The 18,716-nt window shown below is 40.6% G+C and overlaps 2 protein-coding genes across 2 annotated transcripts; one reads left to right on the top strand and one right to left on the bottom strand.

Moving 5' to 3' along the window:
* The first annotated feature begins 566 nt into the window (after positions 1-566).
* Positions 567-9,893, top strand: LOC141000578 (aldose reductase-related protein 2). The gene is made up of 10 exons (XM_073471311.1): positions 567-755; positions 2,837-3,013; positions 3,309-3,425; positions 4,906-4,983; positions 5,475-5,591; positions 6,846-6,958; positions 8,396-8,483; positions 8,554-8,637; positions 9,388-9,470; positions 9,558-9,893. Exons 1-10 carry the CDS (start codon positions 666-668, stop codon positions 9,589-9,591), a joined length of 981 nt encoding a protein of 326 aa, XP_073327412.1. The 5' UTR covers positions 567-665; the 3' UTR covers positions 9,592-9,893.
* A 289-nt stretch (positions 9,894-10,182) lies between these two features.
* Positions 10,183-18,198, bottom strand: klhl36 (kelch-like family member 36). Its single transcript, XM_073471309.1, has 9 exons — positions 17,985-18,198; positions 17,679-17,762; positions 16,924-17,118; positions 16,538-16,660; positions 15,661-15,882; positions 15,213-15,518; positions 14,037-14,264; positions 13,626-13,783; positions 10,183-12,707 (listed from the first exon to the last, which is right to left on the bottom strand). Exons 2-9 carry the CDS (start codon positions 17,760-17,762, stop codon positions 12,131-12,133), a joined length of 1,893 nt encoding a protein of 630 aa, XP_073327410.1. The 5' UTR covers positions 17,985-18,198; the 3' UTR covers positions 10,183-12,130.
* Positions 18,199-18,716: the final 518 nt, after the last annotated feature.

The raw sequence follows: 18,716 nt of genomic DNA, 5'->3' as shown, positions 1-18,716 counted from the left end.
ACAGAACCCAGGGACCAACTCTGGGAAAATATCAAAAAACGTTTATTTTTTTATTCTTGCACAAAATATATAAATTTAAGCACTTTTCATGGCCAAAGTCTATTTATGCCTATTTTCAAGAACTTTTAAGGCCTTGATAGACTGGGAGACTTTTATCAGTTGATGTGATAAATGAAACTCTTTTCCCCACGAATCCACAGCCTTTGTACTGTAGCCGCACAGTACAGTGATACAAGATCACCATCTAATGTTGAAGTGGAAATATTACAGCAGATTTTTCTTGCAAAGTGACCCTGCCTGTGGGTGTGTGTTTATGTGTGTGCACTACTACCCCTATGAGACGAGTGACCTTTGCAACATGCTCCTCCTCACTCACCGAGCATACACATAAATACTTCAAGTGAAGTACTTTGTGTGCTGTCCAATAATTAACTATTGGACTGATAAGGCAGGAAGAGGAGAGAGAAGTAACAAGTGTGAGGGGAAGAGAAAGCAGAGAGAGAGAGAAGGACAGAAACACTTGAAACAGCAAAGTGAACTCAGCAAAGAACAAGGACGTTGACTCAGCAGTTGCAGTTTGAGGGGGAAAAGAGGAAGAGGAAAGCTCTGATAGTATAGTAGTGTGTGCAGAGGTTCTCATTTTGTTTTTCTTGTGCAGTGGGTAAATGGACTCCATGGAGGACACACAGGTGGCCAGGACCATAGAGCTGAATGATGGCACACGTATGCCAGTTTTGGGTCTGGGGACATGGAAGGTAGCCTCAACACTCATTCCTATATCTGCTTTTTGCTGTTAAGAATTCAGTTGTCACCAATTTGTTTACCTGCACACTGTTTCACAAGAGTAATGTCCTTAATTATGCCCTTTACATACATGCCTTTTTATGTAAAAGAGTGTTTACTGAATTCTGCTTAGGGAGGCTTCTGATTGGCAGATGTTTTGTCCTGAGATGGTGGCATACTGATCCTGCCTCCTTTTTTAAAGACATAGTTTGACATTTTGGGAGCTTATTGTGTTTTCTTGTCGATAGCTAGATGGAAAGATTGAAACCAATCTAATATCTGTGCATTAATTATGGAGCGAGAACCATGAGTCATTTAGCTTAGCTTAGCATGAAGACTGGGAAACCGCCAGCCTTGCTCTGTCTGCAGATCAGAAATATACCTGTGAACACTCCTAAAGCTAATTAAAACTTAGCTTGTTTGTTTACAATGGATTATTAAAGGCCATAGACCCAAACTCTCTGTTGCTTACCATACCAAAAACTCAACAACCTACTGTATATCACTATGACTTATTATTATTATTTTAACTAAATTTCTGGGTGTTTCTGTCTCTAGATGATGTGCATTTACTGTCTATACTACTGTGTTACTGCCATTTATTGCTAATTTCACTTGATTGCTTTTGTGCTGTGGCAGTAATTTCACTGCAGGAGAAGTAAAGCTCGTCTCATTCAATTTCTACCTCAAACTTGATAAAAATCTTATAAGAATAGTTCTCGCCTTCTCGCTGGGAGATAGATGAGAAAATACAACACTTATGTCTGTGCATTCAATTTGAAGCTATTGTGCACTTGTTTCAAATGCAATACCTTTTTTTCCATTACAAATATTAAGCTTAATGGTTTAAAAGTTGAATCTTTGAGCGTGCTCTTGAGTTGGCATGGACTCCACTAGTTTCTGCAAATCCTGTTGACTCATGTTATCCTAGCATGATTTGACATTGTTCCACAAAGCTTCTTGTGATGTCACAGAATGCTTGACTTTCTCAGTCTTCAAGTGTCCCCATAAATGTTCAATGGGGTTGAGGTCAGTTAACTGGAGTCCTTGGAGTCCATGCCAGCTCGAGCGCATGCTGTCATTAAAGCAAAAGGGCGACATACCAAATACTAAGATACTCTTTAATGTACAGTATCTTAGTATTGAAATATGATATTTTTTAAAGATTCAACTTTTCACTCAAATTAAGCTTATATTATCATTTGTTATGAAAAAGAATAGTACTACATTTGAAAAAATGCAAAATAGAAGAGTGGGAGCAGGTTCCTGGCAACCTCACGTGGTGACAAGTCTCCAGCAAGTTGGCAGATTTTGTTACCTTTGGATAGAGCTAGGCTAACTGAATCCCCCTTTATACAGTCTTTGTGTTAAGTTAAGCTAACCAGCTGCTGGCAGTAGCTTCATATTTAACAGACAAACATGAGAGTGGTGTCGATCTTCTAACTCTCATCAAGAAAGTGAAAAGGGGCATAACCACTCACAGTACTGATATTATTACCATAAGGACCAGACAGATTTTTTAAGAATATATGGTGTGTTCCATTTACCTTGGAAGTCAACGCTGACAAGGACAAAATTGACCACATTTCAGTGCAACAAGTTGGAAAAACACAAAACAGTTCTAGTCAGATTAGCCATTGTTAGCCTTTGCTAGAAATGCCAGTTGATAACAATGCATACAGGTGTTCACATATAGAAGTTGGACAGTACTGTGTGCAAGACTGATTCAATGAGAAACAAAAGACAAAAGTGCCAATAAACAGTATATTCTACATTTTCAAAGCTGTTAATGTGCCAAGCAGCCATCTTGGATTTTGAGGTTGGGTGAGGTGTGTCCAACTTTCTGATTCAGAAGTCTGGCCTCAGGTTCCAGTTGAAATTGCCGACTTGGAACTTGGAAATTCCAACTTCCCAAGTCAAATGGAACGCACCAAAAGTCAGCCTCTTCTAAACCATCCATAATGCATTATATAATGTGAACAGTACATGTTGGTTATATTGGAGAAATGAAGAGAATTAAAGGCCCATTTTAAAAATGTTTTTCTTGCTGCAGTCCTCTCATCTTCCCCGCACCTCAGTCCAGGGTGCAGTAGAGGCTGCCATTGCAGCTGGCTACCGCCACATAGACACTGCGTACAGCTACAAAAATGAAACTGATATTGGCAAGGCTCTGCAATCCATGACGCAGCAGGGCGTCATCAGGCGCCAGGACATGTACATTGTCAGTAAGGTGGGTGCTGAGGCGAACAGGTGTTACAGCAGGGCCAGGGTGCAACATGAGGAGGGGGAATTACATCTCACTGTGCCGTACTGATACATTTAGTCCTTTTTATATTGCAGAGTACAAAAAAACATCTGTCTGAACCTTACACATAGAAAAAGGGTGCTTCTTTGATGTTTTCTGATTTCATCAAATACATTTTGTAGTGATTGTGTAGTATTGTAGTATTGTGCTCAATATGCTGCCTTATATGTTACATATGATTATTTTGTTAACCCTCATGTTCTATACTTTTTTTTTAAAGCTGTGGGTTACCCATCATGCCCCAGAGGACATCCCTGTGTGCCTGAATAAGTCTCTGAATGATCTCCAGCTGGACTACCTGGATCTTTACCTTGTGCATTTCCCCGTTGGCCTCAAGGTTGAGCATAGTATCCAAAATAATGTGGCAGAATTAAAATTTTACTATCCATTCGTGATGCACGGATCAACCCATAACCCATGGGACCCACCAACTGACCCCTCGGTTGGGTAGTGACAAAGCGGTGTTATCTGCAGAGTCACTTCAATGTCGAAAGTCCAAACATTTGTAAAAATATAATGCATAAAGTTGTTTTTGGGGTGGGGTTGGGTACGTGTTGTTGATTAGTGCATATTTTTATGGGCTGATGCTTCTAACAGGCTTGGTGGGTGCAGGAATGAAAAAACTCCGACCTGTGCATCACTACTATCCTGCCCTTATCCCTGAGGAATTTTGCCCAGACTATGAAAAGTTTGACCCCAGATGGCATGACATTTTTGGGCTGTAGAGCCCATTAATGCAAGGCTCTGCCACAACCATACATGCTTTAAAGCTGTGCTGCATGATTCTTGACCACAAGGGGGAAGAGACCCTCCAAACCAAACTCAGATTAGTTCCAAGACACTAATGGCTTATCACATTGCTATGGCTAACATATTAGCTAAAAGAGTTCAATGATAATTAGGTTTTATTCCAAAAAGCAGGTACATATAAACAAAGGTGACATCCAGAGCTTATCTGAAACAACTTAATTTCCAGCCCCTCTTATGGGCTTACATGCACACACACACACACACATTGCTTTTTATTGTCCGTACAGTACGTGTATTAATTCATCACATAAGTACTTCTTGACTAAACGTGGCTAAAGACAAACAGGTCAAAATATTCTTTGTTTCTCACTCCTGATCTTGCCTGTCTCACCCTGACACTATAACTTCTACTCTCCAGGTGCTTTCAGTTTCTTTTGCTATTCTGTAAAGTTAATGAAGTTTACATTTTTCAGCAGCTGATAACTTCATGGGAGTGCTGAATAGGCACAATTCACTGAGGGCATAATGACGTGCAGCTAATAAGGCTTGCATTCTTAAGAGGCTGAGATCTTTGGGGGAGTATGAAATAGGCACAGTTCACTGAGGGCTTATTAATGTTCAGTTTGTAACAACCGGCTGTGAAGACCATGGCACTTTTTTTTAAGCTTTCACTTACACTGAGCTTTTTTACATCAATGGGAGTAAACGCTGATTAAAACACTTTAACTGTATACACGTATAAAATAAACCTGTATGTAGGCAAGAGCGAACATTATCGGTGCTCATCAGAGTTTGCTGAGAACAGCTGCAGGGGATTCTAGCTCCATAGCTACATGCAATAGCTAGCAACGAGCAGCAGTTGAGCAGTTACTCTGGTGATATGCTGCTCCCACATATTGTTGGAGTTACTTTTGAATTCCTGCTATGTTTTACAAATCACACCTTTAACACAGGTTAAGAGTAATTTCTGGCTCTACATGTTTTCTAAATGTTCTAAGGACACATGCCATGCCTTTGCTTGCTAGCATTTGTCTGACTGTTCATGTTTCCTTTACATTTCCTTCTAGAAAATGGGTGATGAGCTTTTTCCAAAGAAGGATGGAATTATGCTGACCTCTGACATAGACTACTTAGATGTGTGGAGGGTAAGAACACATGCACTCTGTGTTTCAGTGTGCACTGGCACCACAGCATAGATGTACGCATACAAATATTCATGTAACAGAATCGCTTCAGTTTGTCATGCCAACTAGAGAATACATAATACAAACAAAATACAAATGGTTTCCTAAAATTTGCAGTTTTCTCCCTCAAAGTTAATTTGATATTTTCTTGTTTTTAATAAAACACACCTCATCCACTGGCATGGAAAGGAGACCACAGATTAAACCTCAGAAGCCTTTGAGAGGAGACTGTAGACATTTGTTATTTGATTTTATTGGATCTCATTCGCTAATCTTCCAGTCTACATTAAGAACATTTAAGCATATAATTCATAAATAATTCAAGACATAATTGTTGACACACATATTCAATTCATACATGCATACACATACATATCTAACCTACATACATTGGCACATATGCTGTAATGTACCTATACAGACCTTTACACTGTGTGTTGTTGTGCTTGTAGGGGATGGAAGTCCTGCAAGCCTCAGGGAAGGTGAAGAGCATCGGTGTGTCCAACTTCAACATCCTGCAGCTGGAGAGACTCCTCGCTCTGTGCAGGGTGCCACCTGCTGTCAATCAGGTACTACATATTTAGTTCCTTTATTGATGTAAGCAAGAGAAAGTCTTTTAATTGAAAAGATTCTTATTTCCTTCTACCCTCATACTTCTTCAAGTATGGACCCATGTTCCATACTTTTTTGTTCCAGTAAGAAGTGAGTGGTCAGACCTCAGTTGGGCTGTCCACATCAACATTGATGGGCTGTCTTACAGAGCTCACACTAAGATTTTTTGTTAGACAATAGAAAGTAGAAATTGAGAGGTACAAATGGGGAATAAGTGGACAAACTCTGTTCCTTTGCAGGGCTGCAATTTAGTTGCAGGGACAAGAACTTAAGCAGGATGTTTGAAAATGGGTTTACGTTATATTACATTGTTGTTGTGGAAAAGGAGAAATATGTCCTTATACAGTATCATACAATGATGCCATACAAGAAGACATGACTATGGGTCATCAGATGACACCATATGGCATTGTGCAGCATCATATGTCAGGGTAACAGCTAGAAAAGTATGTTAACAGCAAAGAAGCATAATGTGTTCTTACACTCAACAAATGTTTATACAAAAACCGAGGATACATTAAAATGTGTTTGTGTGGCGGCAGGTACTGGAAATCAATACGTGATCTTTTCCTAATCCTAACCAAGGTGTTTTTGTGCCTAAATCTAACCAGAGCATAAGCACAGTGTTACAACATAAAATAGAAAATTGAACAGAAGAAACATAAAAATGCAACTTAAAGAATTGTAAAGTTTGAACATATCTGTGGTTTATAGAAATGTACATTGCCAAGATTTATTCTGGGGATTATGTTGATCCATGACATTAGAAAACATCAATATGACATCACTTGACATTACACGTACTGTACGTCATCTTATGTCATGTCATTGATATGTATTTAAGATTATTAGCATAAACTATCTTTTCAGCTGGTCATCATCTGACAATAGATAATGTAATGTGATATTATGTCACAAATACTTAACTCTAATTTAGCCGACATCATATGCTGCTACACAACATAGCATCCTCACATGATGTGGTTGCATGACATTATCATATAATATAAAAATGAGATAGACTCACGTTACATTTTATACTGTGTTGCACCTATCATAACGTAATGTGGAACAAGTTATTTGTTTATTTATATTGTTATTTAGGGAGAGCTTATATATCTGGTCCTGCTCGGCAGCTAGCTTTAAATCCAAGCTGCCTCCATCAGCATCCATATGGACTGACCTTTTATTTGGTGTTACATTAATCATAGGTGGAGCTACATCCCTACCTGGTGCAGAAAGACTTGATAGAGTTCTGTAAATCCAAGAATATCACCCTGACTGCCTACAGCCCCTTTGGCTCACCTGAGAGACCCCCAGAGATGTAAGACACACAGCATTACTCACACACTCTACTGACCAATTACAAATGAATCAAGAGCCTGGGTGCTTCTGTTGATATCATTAATTTAGGTGTGATCATGCTCAGAGGTAATTTAATGATCCATAGAGGACACATTTATTTAAATCCAAACAGTGCAGTTTTCCCTCTGATCTTTCATTTTTGTTGATTTACAAATAGGATAAATCTTGGTCACACAGTATGAAAGATATGAAACGCCTCAATAACTTCAGAGTGAAATACAACACACGTCATACAGTCTGCATTTTCTTGTCATCTATATACATTAATTGTGTCAAAATCCAATGATGTTGGGATCCATAGATGAAGTTGTTTTTTCAAAATGGACGGGGAAAATAACTGTACTTAAATTAATATGGGGGTGATGTTGTAATCACAATAAACTTACCCCTATTATGCTGAGGGAAAAAAAGCAGTTTAAACCAAGCAATATGAGACAAACAGCACTTACCCCAAGCTGCAGGCTACTTTTATTGCTTAACACCGGGTGCAACAAACAGTGTAACCCTTAAACACCAGATAAACACAGAAGGGGACAAAACCACATACAACCCTCAGGGACACAAGGCACGTGCACAACCGTGACGGATTGTTTATAGTGGAGTCCCAAACAAACACAGCTTACCTACAGGTCTCGGGCGATCTCCAGCTCAGAGCAGGATCTAATGCGACTCAAGGTGTTTATTACTCCAGAAGGTCTGGCTCTGCACCTGTGCACTCTGTTCCCAAGCTACACAACACTCAGCAAATGTATTTAGTCTTGTTTTGACTGAGAGACCACTATAGCCGCAGATATTACATATTGTGAGTTTACTTATGACACAGTATACGCATACATAAAGAGAAATACATATTGCAGTGGCTTTTGTGAATTTTCAATATATACAGTTTTCATTTCATAGTTCAGCAGTGTGCATAACGCCAACATATAAAGTAATACTTGCTGTAGATTATTCTCAACGCAAACTCTTCTGTCCACCATTATCTACTCTGTACTCTACTCTGTACACCTCTGTACAATTTCTCTTCTCACAATGCTGTTTTAATTTTTTTGCTATCTTTATCTTTATGCGAGGTTAAGGGGGCAGCAGAGCTCACAACCCCTAGCCTTATTGTTAAGCCTTATCTGGTCTCCTACCTCTGAGCTTGAGTTCAGTAAGAAGTGGACTAATGAAATCCAAAGTTCATACAGACAAATATGAGCACAACTGACTGTAGATGGTAGGTGAGGTTCTCTGATGGCTCTGAAGCAGACTAAAACGAGCTGCTGTATCAGTGTAGAGAAATATGGAGTAATGAGTTTGGTAGAAATTTACTATAACTACCCATCGAGCCGACTGAGTCTTGAATTCAAAATTCAAAATCCTTTACCAGTCTCTTTATCTTCCCTGTCTTCAGGTTCAGAGGAGAAACCGATCCACATAAGCTCCTGGATGATCCAGTTGTAGCAGATATAGCAAAGAAGCACAGACACAGCCCTGCACAGGTCAGTGTGATTCAGTGAACTGTAAGTGTGTGTGTGTATTCCTTTGTCAGTAACACTGGTGTTCTCCTAGGTATTGCTGAGGTACCACGTGCAGCAGGGTATTGTAGTCATCCCTAAGAGTGACAAACCTCATCACATCCTTGAAAACACAAAGGTAAAATCAGTGAGTTTGTTGCATCTATCTGCTTTTTTCTTGTCTTCTCCTCAGGTAGTAAAAGCATCAAATACCTAAAAATACTTTAATACTAAGCAACACTAGAAAGAGTACTGCTTATAGTATACATTACTCTTTATAGATCCTTTATACTTAAATACATTTTAATCTAATTTCTTAACACATTATGTAAATGATTAGAAACACGAATTACTTAGGTCACAAATACATGTTTGTTTTTTATTCATTTAAATTGCATGCAACAAGAAATTGCAATAACCCACCTGTGTGACCAGTGACAATGTTTAGTTGCACTTGATAGATTTTTGGGCGCATGTGTGACCAAAATAAAACCCTGGAGCCCTGCTGACAGACTTTGGCTAGGGCCCTGCTGCTAGTGTAGCGAAAAATCACTATTTACTTTGTAATAGTAAAAAATCCCTCTTTGTTGGATAATGCCAGCATTGTCCTATCATTCAACACAACATGTGCTTAAACTGTATCACAGAGTATGTGATGTATTAGGAACACAGATGATTGTGGGGGTCTGTATTCAACACTTAATGGCAAAGCTGACCAAAATGGCGATTAGCCCAAACATGGTGTATACCTCATAGAAGGGCTGGTTTGATTGTACTGCAGGAATAACACAACTCTTGTGTCTGGGACAAGAAACTACTAGCATCTGCATAGCTGTCTGTAAAACCCAGGTGTCAAAATCAATTTCATTGCTCATGGTGTTTTGTGCAGATCTTTGACTTCAGTCTGACTGAAGAAGACATGACAGCTCTGAGTGGACTGGACCGAGGGTGGAAAGCCTGTATGTTGGAAGAGTAAGTTTACACAAAGCCATTGTGGCAATAGTTGTCTGCAAGGTGAAGCTATCTTCGTAGTCTGGCATGTTTTTTTCTGTTTTTCAGAGTCAAGTCTCATCCATACTACCCCTTTGTTTGAGGCTGCCAGGGGGGTGGAGAGAAGACAGCAACCTGGATCTACTATAACCAGACCACCGACATACAGTCTACCTACAGTAAAACACACTGACATTCATCAGTGACGTGTTTACCAAATAATGATGGAATGTGAAGACAAATCTGAAGATTCTGAAGAAGATTCAGTCTTCAAATATGAATGTAATGAATGTGACAAATATCAGGGCACTGATAAGCTCTTTTCTATTTTGCTAAAAACTGTGATGATAACTTTTCTAATGTTTCCTGTAAAGAATAAAATACTGTACATTTGTGTTCACACAATTATTTTTTTAATTTGACAATTTCACAAAAATGAACAGTTTAACAAATAATTTGGAAACAGATTGTATTACAATATATAATACTGAGCACACTATAATTTCATTACATATACTTTCTGTATGTGTGTGTTAAGGTAAGTTTCTCTAAATAGATCTTATAAAAGCATGTAACAGTTTCTCTGTGAGAATTTGTGCTTTGGTGGGAGTCATATGGGTACAGACAAGGCTTTCAGTCTGCACATTAAGTTTAAATCCGTCCACATACTTAGAAAATAACACATAAATAATGATGTATTTAATTTTATTTATTGCAGTTTTATACTCTGTAGAGACATCAGTTACAATATCTTTGTCGGACAATATCACTGCTAATGCTTTTAGTAGTGCAAGCCAGACTGACCTTGGAGCTGTAGTGAAGATTCTGAGGGACAGGAATGACCCAGTGTCTGACAGAGGACGAGCACAAAACTGTTTGTCCAGTGCTAATGCTCAGGCATACTGCAGGTTAATCAGCTACAGTTGTTGTAAGATAAGCTCCACAAATAAAAGCAGACTTAGATCTTTCCCATCCTCCCAAACAAATAAATGCATTTGTGTTGTTTTTGCACTGGTCAAACCTCAGTAACTGAAAACTTGCTCAGCCCTGCGGCAACTGTAGATATCCAGTCTGGCAGCAGATTGACAGTTGAAATTCAGTCATTTCTGAAACAGTTGGTCATTGTTTTCAGCCGGTTTTCAGCCGATTAGCTTGTTCATTGCAATTATGGGTAGACTACCATCAATGTTGTCTCATTAAATTATTTTAATGAATTAATCTCTGCTACAATACGTTGGACACTAACATTTTTGGGAAAAGAAAACTCAAAGTATTATCAAACAATATTTTGGTGGGCCCCCTGCAATACTGATGACCTCCTAGAGGTCACAGACCCCTTGTTGCAGATCCAGGATGCAGAGGACATGGGAATAAAGCACTGTTTGTGTATTGCAGTGTAGAGCAAGTTAGTTTAGCAATAGACTACATAACTGCAGCTGGTGTGAGGACCCAAGAGGACTCTCGGAAATTTGAAACATTACAATTTTTGTGGTTCTGCCCACTACAATATGTGTGGATTCTATGATAATTGGCTCTTGGCTTGAACCAAACAAGGGTAGGAAATATTTCACATTTATCAGTATCTAAAACAAATAGAAAGATGTTGGTTGCTGGTTGCTGCTCCATGCCATGCTGTCACATGATGTGTAGCATACATTTTAGGATCAAGACACTGTGGCAGGTTTTTCTTTTCCTTATGTAATGGTTCCAAACAATCAGAATTGTACAAAAGAATCTACCTGGACACCCAATTTTATTTCGACCTCCTTGTTGTCTTTCCTGTGTAAATGTGTAGATTTGTCCACAGTGCAGACTAGAATATCATTCCCACCCTTTCATGTCTTGCAGGTTAACACTAAATATTAATCCACCGCCCAGCCTTGGAGCTTCTACCAGCTTTCATTTTCAGACTTTAAAGTGATTTCGAGGAACTTTAAGTTTTTGTTGATTCTGGCGGACCCTTTTGACAAAAGCGCTATGAAACCAGCGACTGTTGTTGCACGTGCCGGCAACGTGTGCATTTATTTTGGAAGCGAGTGACAGAGACACTGCAGGATGTATCGCGATGAGGTAATGTATTTATATGTGATTTTGTATGTGATATATGTGATATATGTGATTGGACCCAAGCACAGGCATTAATAATAGCTTTATAATTATAGCAGTCTTGTTCGCTGATGGTCTCGTTTGCTGTTACAGGTCATTCATAATCATCAGAGGAATGACAAGACTGTTTCATAAACACTTGAAAGTTCCTCGTAGTCACTTTAAAAACACAGAGAGACGTCTGAATTTATAGCATACTTTATCTACCGTACCAAGGACACAAAAAAGATTGCTCTCTCCAGAATATATCTGACCGTGAATGCAAATGCAGAAAAAAGACTGTCTATCATATCATGTAGTTTTTGTCAACATACATTTATCAGGTGTTCTTACCAAAGAAAAACTCTGGTTAATTCAATGTTGGGCATTATCGCTCCTCTCCTCTGACTTGGCGTGATGCTGCAGTGCCTCTTGACTTGCAAGAAAACATTTATCTTCAATTAAAGATTTTGTATCAGAGGGATGAATTAAGCGCGTCTGTCTCAATGAGCATGCCTTGTATTTATGCATAAAGAGCAGGTCCTTCATCACTGTTGTTACGTTGGGTTTGACATTCCTTTCATTCCTTGTCCCATCTTCCTCTTCTCCTCCGGAGAAGGTGATGATGGTGAGGGCTTCACAGTGCACACACATGCTGAGGCCCCTGCGATGCGTTTAGGCAGGTCTGGCCCTCTGGACCATGTCCCCTTGTCAGGGTTATAAAACTGTGTAGCTCTGGAGAACACCATACTCTCCCAGCTGTAGCCCCCAAGCACATAGATCCTCCCTGCCCAGACTGCAAGCCCCGCCTCGCTGTTGGGCAGCAGCAGCGGTGCCACCCGGGTCCACTGGCCACTGTTTGGGTCGTAGGACTCCACCTGCAGGATGTCGAAGCGCTCTGTGGTGTCTTCGTGGTCATTGCTGCCACCAATTGCATAGATAAGGTTGGTGAGGGAGGCCATGCAGTGCCAGCCCCGGGCCAGAGACATGGGTTGGCGCTCCATCCATACATCACTGCCCCGTGACGGATCATAACTCAGGACATCTCTGCGGTATGGGCCGATCTGATAGTCATGACCACCTGAGATGTAGACTATACCACGGTGGACTGTGCCAGCATGGCCGTAAGTAAACCTAAAAAAGACAGAATTCATAAAGCAAAATGTAGGACTTTCAAATAAAAATTGGTTTCTTGTGAAAAATTCATCATGATGATAAAGAAACATTAAAAAGTACTGCCTTATGGTGAAAAGCCTCGACGCACCAGTCAAGTTGCTGTTCCTGAGCTACAGCGTTGAATAATGGCCAGAACAGTTTTTGCAGGATATAATATTATAATTATGGATGCACGATATGGATTTTTTTCAGCCGATACGATAACTGATAATTACCTTACTCTCATGGCCGATACCGAAAAAATAACCGATAATAGAAATTAACAACTTTTTATTTTTAAAATAAATTGCTAACCTGTAGTATAAGCACACCTGAGTGTAAGAAAAGCTAAGATGTAGCGAGCAAAGATGGTTTATTTGACATTCCATAGCTGTGATCAGACTTAAAAACAACGTCAAAACCAGTGAGGACATTGGTGGCTCTACACAGGTGCAGCAGTTCTGCGTTGTTGTTCTTCTGTTTTTATTGGCTGCTCACAAAACAACTTTAAAGGTGCATACCACCACCTACTGTGTGTAAATGCTGCACCTGTTAAGTCAACAAAAGCAATATGGCTTTGTATTATCAGCTAGATTTATCAGCTATAATTTCTTTGTCACAGTGAAGTTGACCTTGAGATATTCGTATGGGCAACCCGAAAACATAATGCCTTCGGTAACAGCTATCGACATAAAAGTCACAGTTACATGTCATTGTGCATATTAAAATACTGATAAATGCAGCTTTACCAAAGTGTTTACTTGACAAGTTGTGTAGCCACCAAAGTAATACATGAGAACACATCCTCATGTCTGCAACAATTTTTAATGGCAACCCATCCACCGGAGAAATTTCCCCATGAAACAACAGACCCAGTGATGACGTGTTCCTTCATACCTGGGCAGTCCTGCCACGTAGGACCAGCAGTCCTCAGCAGGAAAATAAACCTCCACAGAGGACAAAGCTCCGGTGTCGTTCCTCCCACCCACAGCGATCAGGCACTCTCCAACTGCCCCCAAGTAAAAATCCACTCGCCGCTGGTTCATTGGAGCACCCTGGAAAAACATCACACTGACATTGTGTCTGGGCTACTGCTTCAAGACAGTATAAATAATGGTAGCTGGAGGGTAGGGAATTTACTCTGACGCCTTCCCAGATGACCTCTTTCACACAATGTTTTTCACTGCTGTTTGTGCTTGAGTCCAAATCCAAATCTCAAAGTTTTGTGTATGCTATATACTGTTGACTGTGTTTGTAAACTGAAAAGTAATAAATAAGGAGAATAGAACTGGCTCTGTTGTATAGTACCTTGGTCCACTGATTGTGGCGGGGGTCGTATCTGTACAGCAGGTTACAGGCAGCGTCTCCACCATTGTCCCTGGAAGAGCTGCCTCCTGCAGCAAAGATAAAGCCCCCCAGCACTGCCAGGGAGTGGTGGCTCCGCTGAGCTGGCAGTTCTGTTTCCACCTCCCAGCTTCCTGTTTCACTGTCCAGCCGGCAAACATTGGCACTGAGCTCCTCTCCACGTTCTGACACCTCGTAAAGTAAAGAGAGGAGGTTAGAGGAATCTGATGAGTTTCGGTTCTGCCTAGTTTCAATGACAGGACTCGTTTGAAATAAGTCCCTATCATTTCATAATTCTATTAGCCTCAAAAGGCTGGGGAGGACACATTTTTTAATTAGTATTTAGTTCTTCAGCACTACACAGTTTCTATCAGTGATATAGGAGTTCTCTTCTACTCTATGATGGTCTGAATATTTGATGGTGAAAGGTGCTTTAGTTGTTTCTCTACTCTGGTCCTGGCTTGTTGCCTTTGCTGGGTTTGAGTGTATGCATTACTTATAATAAAAGCTTCACTCATTCATTCATACAGTAGCAAGTCAAGCAGTAGTCTAAAGTCTCAGGACTATGAATAGTAGGTCTCATGTCAAGTTGCAAAACTTTATAAGTATGGTTTGTATGGCTGTGTAAAGCCTGTCAGCTGTTGTCTTATATAGCTTTATGGTTACAAGTTATTAATTACAAGGTCAACACTTGAGGCTTAAATATTCTCAATTAAGTCAAGTATCTTGTCAGTCAAGCCCAAACCAAGGCTCAAGTCTTCATTTTTGCTAATCAAGTAGAACTGAAGTCCAAAGCTCTAAATTTCATATTTAATCAGAATATTTTTCACTAAGGCTGTAACATCTAAAAATTGCTACGAAAGAAAACATTTATTTTTACACCCCACACAGCCCATCTGAAGTGGGTGTGTGTTGGGGGTGTGAATAAGTCCTTCCATATCAATCTGGGATCTCTGGGCTTCCAAGGAGTACACTGACCAGCTGTATGGAGCCATTTTCTGTTTTTTCCCTTGTTTTAAAACAAGTCCCAATATTCCTCAGCTCTTTAGGAGAAAGCTGCAACGCTGTTTGTCCGTGAAGCTTCTAACCGTAACATCATTGTTAAACTTAATTTAACAGTAAACAGATTTACATCTGTACCTCCCCTCCAATCAGCAGCAGTCGTTCTACTCCTTCCCTCAGCGTAGTGTGTCCTGTTTGTAGGAGCGGCTGGGCGCTGGGCCTGGCGTGGTACACCAGAGCCTCCTCCACCAGGGCCTCGCAGCCGGCTTCCTCTGGCAGCAGGGCCCGCACAGCTGGCAGCACCCGGTCCACTAAGTCCCCCATTGGCATCAAAGGAAAGCGGATGTGGGAAAGAAGTTGTCTGGCGTGGATGGACCGCTCGGGACACTGACTGAGCCACTGCAGGGCAGCCTGAAGAAGTGCCTGCTCATTGTCATGTTGAACCTAACGATGAAGAGAGGAGCTCAGAGATTGATTATAGTGGCTTCTCATATTCTTACCTAACATCTGAATCCGCTGTTGTGTTGTGTTCCGAAGGTCAGTATAAACTTACAATTTTAACACATAAACAACATAGAGTATTTACCTGGCCACTGGAGAGGTAGAAGGTGAGTTTGTGTAAAGTAATGTCACGAAGGAAATCAGGGGTGAAAGAGAGCGTAGCGAAGCGTGTGAGAATAAAGTGGTCGATGAATGTGTTGAGTCTCTCCAGACTGTAGAGCAGAGCCAGCTCCTGCAGGTACAGGTAGTTGTCCTCGGTCACCTCCCTTTCCAGGTACTGGCAGCAGAAATCCACCACTCGCCACATCTGAACAACAGCAGTGCTGCTATATAACACTGTAATACTCTGTACAGTTTTTAACAGGGCTTTCTTAAAATTCTTATTAATGTTTTTTTTCTTTTTCTTAAATGCATCCTAAGAGGCATTCATAAGTGGTGTATAAACAGTAAATTAATGTCTTATAACACAATATAACAAACAGTAGTTCAAGATAAATATAATGTTTCATTAGTTTAAAACACACCTACACACAGTTTTAAACCTGCCGTACATATGCATAGTTGATAATTGCATTAATAAATGCGAAATAATCCAAGTTAAAGAATAAGACAGTCTCCACATCTGAAAAGAATGACAAATGCTTCCTTAAACTATCCTTGCCAGCCTTGCCCTCATTATACCGATCATTTAATGCAATACTACACAATATCCTGTGTTGTAGAAAGTACCCAAAGTCATCAAAGTGGAGTAACAATAAAGATATTGTGTTAAAATAATACTTTGGTAAAAGTGAAAGTCACCCATACAAATTAGTACTTGAATAAGAGTCTTAAGGTATCTGATATGAACTGTACTTGAGAATGAAAAGCTTTAGCCTACAGCCGAGCAAAAACCTGTTTGTTCTCATTAAAAGCCTGTTCTTTATTATCACGTGTTGAACAGAGAGTGTCCACTTTCTTACCTGCAGGAGGTGGGCAGCTTCCAGCACATAGTCAATGTTTCCTCCATCTAATGGCAGCTCCCCGCTGTACAAGAAGTCCACTACAGCGTTCAGACCAATGTAGGACATCCCGACCAGCTCCACCTGCAGACAGGAGGAGGACAACAGAGGTGAATCAGGAGTCAGACATATGATAATGAACGTGTACACCATCCATCTACACATTTATCACAGTGTGAGTGTTATCTTATTGACATTACCATTAATAATCTATATATGTTAATTGACACAAAGAAAATAAATGAGACAGAATAAGGAAGAAACATACAATGAGGAAGTGGGACAAAGACAAAGGTTGTTCAAATGATCTACAGTAGAAAATAATGTCTTTTCAGCATCCTAAGTACCTCCTCCTGGCGTTCCTCCCTCATGCCCAAGGTGAACATAGAGTGGAAGTATGGGCTGGAGACGGCCAGCAGGGCTCGGTGAGCAGGGACCCGCTGGTCGTCAGCCACCAGCACCACATCACAGAACTGGCTGTGGCGCCGTTGCTCATTGAGGCCCTGCAACACCTCCAAAGCTTGATCCACAAAGTGGAACACCTGCAAACACAACACCACAATGTGGTTCTGAGTCCAACAGACAATTTATCTGATTACATGCAGCTTCCTATGGAGCCACAAAGGGCTTTAAACTTAACATTTGAGTACAAGTAAGTGGGTAATGCAATCCACACTCCTATTGACTGTTTCATGCTATCTACTTATTGATGGCACAAAGAAAGGAAGATATGCAGACAGGGAAGAGAAATATTGTAGCTGATGGAAAGAATGCATGTTTAAAATATTCAGTGTAAGTGCTGCTTACTTTGTTCTAATAGTTCAAACACAACATTATGTGCACACTCCAGTGAGGCCTGTCTGCTAAAAGTCTGGTGTCTTCATAAACAGTCAATAATTCTATAATAATGTGAGCAATGCAGATGACAGGTGTCAGCTTCAGGGATGGGGTTCCTCGGTAGACTGTGGCTCAGAGGAAACTGACATTAGTCTGCAGATGTGACAAAACAGCTGGCAAAGAAGTTCGAGACAGTTTGATTTCTATGTGAATCTGACCGTGGATCAGCTCTAGTCGCTCCCTGCACTGACACACACGCACTGACCTTGGACGATTCACTGATGCGCTGGGGCCGACATACACGGCTCGGTTTGCCACTGTCCATTATGTCCCCGCAGGCAGGCATCATCTAAGGGGGCACGCGCACACACACACAACTATTACAATACTACCTACAGAGCACCTACCACCCTTATCTTTCTATGGTGTGGGACATTTGGTCTTCATACTGTTAGCTAGAAAGGCAAGAATACACACTGACGCACACAGAGTCAATGACAACCATTAAGTTCAGTCACTGTCTGGTTCACAGCCTAGCATGAACCATTACTATAAACTGACTCGTGCTTACATTTGGAGGTGTGATGGAGCAGAAGGCATCTGTTACACTGTGTTGCAGATGCCGCAGCTTAGCTCATGAAGGAGGACAGCTGTATATTTAAACGACGACACAAACTGGCCCGCTTTGTGAAACAGTCTTTGTGGACAGTCTCCTCTTACACAGACATGTTCCTGTAAACGCATACTTTCTACAAAGCGCTGCTCTGTGTAGCATATTGTCAGCTAGCCTGGAAAACAAACGGACTTCCGGTTAAGATTTTCAAAATGAACTCCTTTGTCTCATGACTGGGGGGGGGCGTGGGAAACATAGCAACCGAAATCATTCACGGAGTGTTAATGAGGAAAAATCGAAATATATTTGGTCAGGTTAAGAATAACCTAAAACCTGAGTGGGATGGCCTCGTATAGATATTTCTCATAAACTCAGATGTATTACGTTCGGTGTTTGAAGTTGAAGAATTGTTACAAAACATTGTTTAAAAAAACTGCAGTCATAAACTTCTGGGGGTTTTTTTATGTAAAGACACTGCTGTCAGGAACCATTGGTCACAGAAAATGTAACCGTGTCATTTCACGTGAAAACGTTATCACTCCTTTGTTTCGTCATTTTATTTTGAAGTCAACACCTTCTTAGTATTAACATTGTTGTCGGTTACGCCTCGGCTTAACGGAGCTGCCTGAAAGCCCTCCAGGAAATAAGGTACAGCCAATGGACCAATCACAGCCAGCTCTAAGCGAGTAC

The sequence above is a fragment of the Pagrus major genome, chromosome 8 (assembly GCF_040436345.1).
Source record: "Pagrus major chromosome 8, Pma_NU_1.0".
Taxonomy (NCBI): Eukaryota; Metazoa; Chordata; class Actinopteri; order Spariformes; family Sparidae; genus Pagrus; species Pagrus major.
The sequence above is the reverse complement of the archived record's forward strand: the minus strand, read 5'-3'. Positions and strand labels throughout refer to the sequence as shown.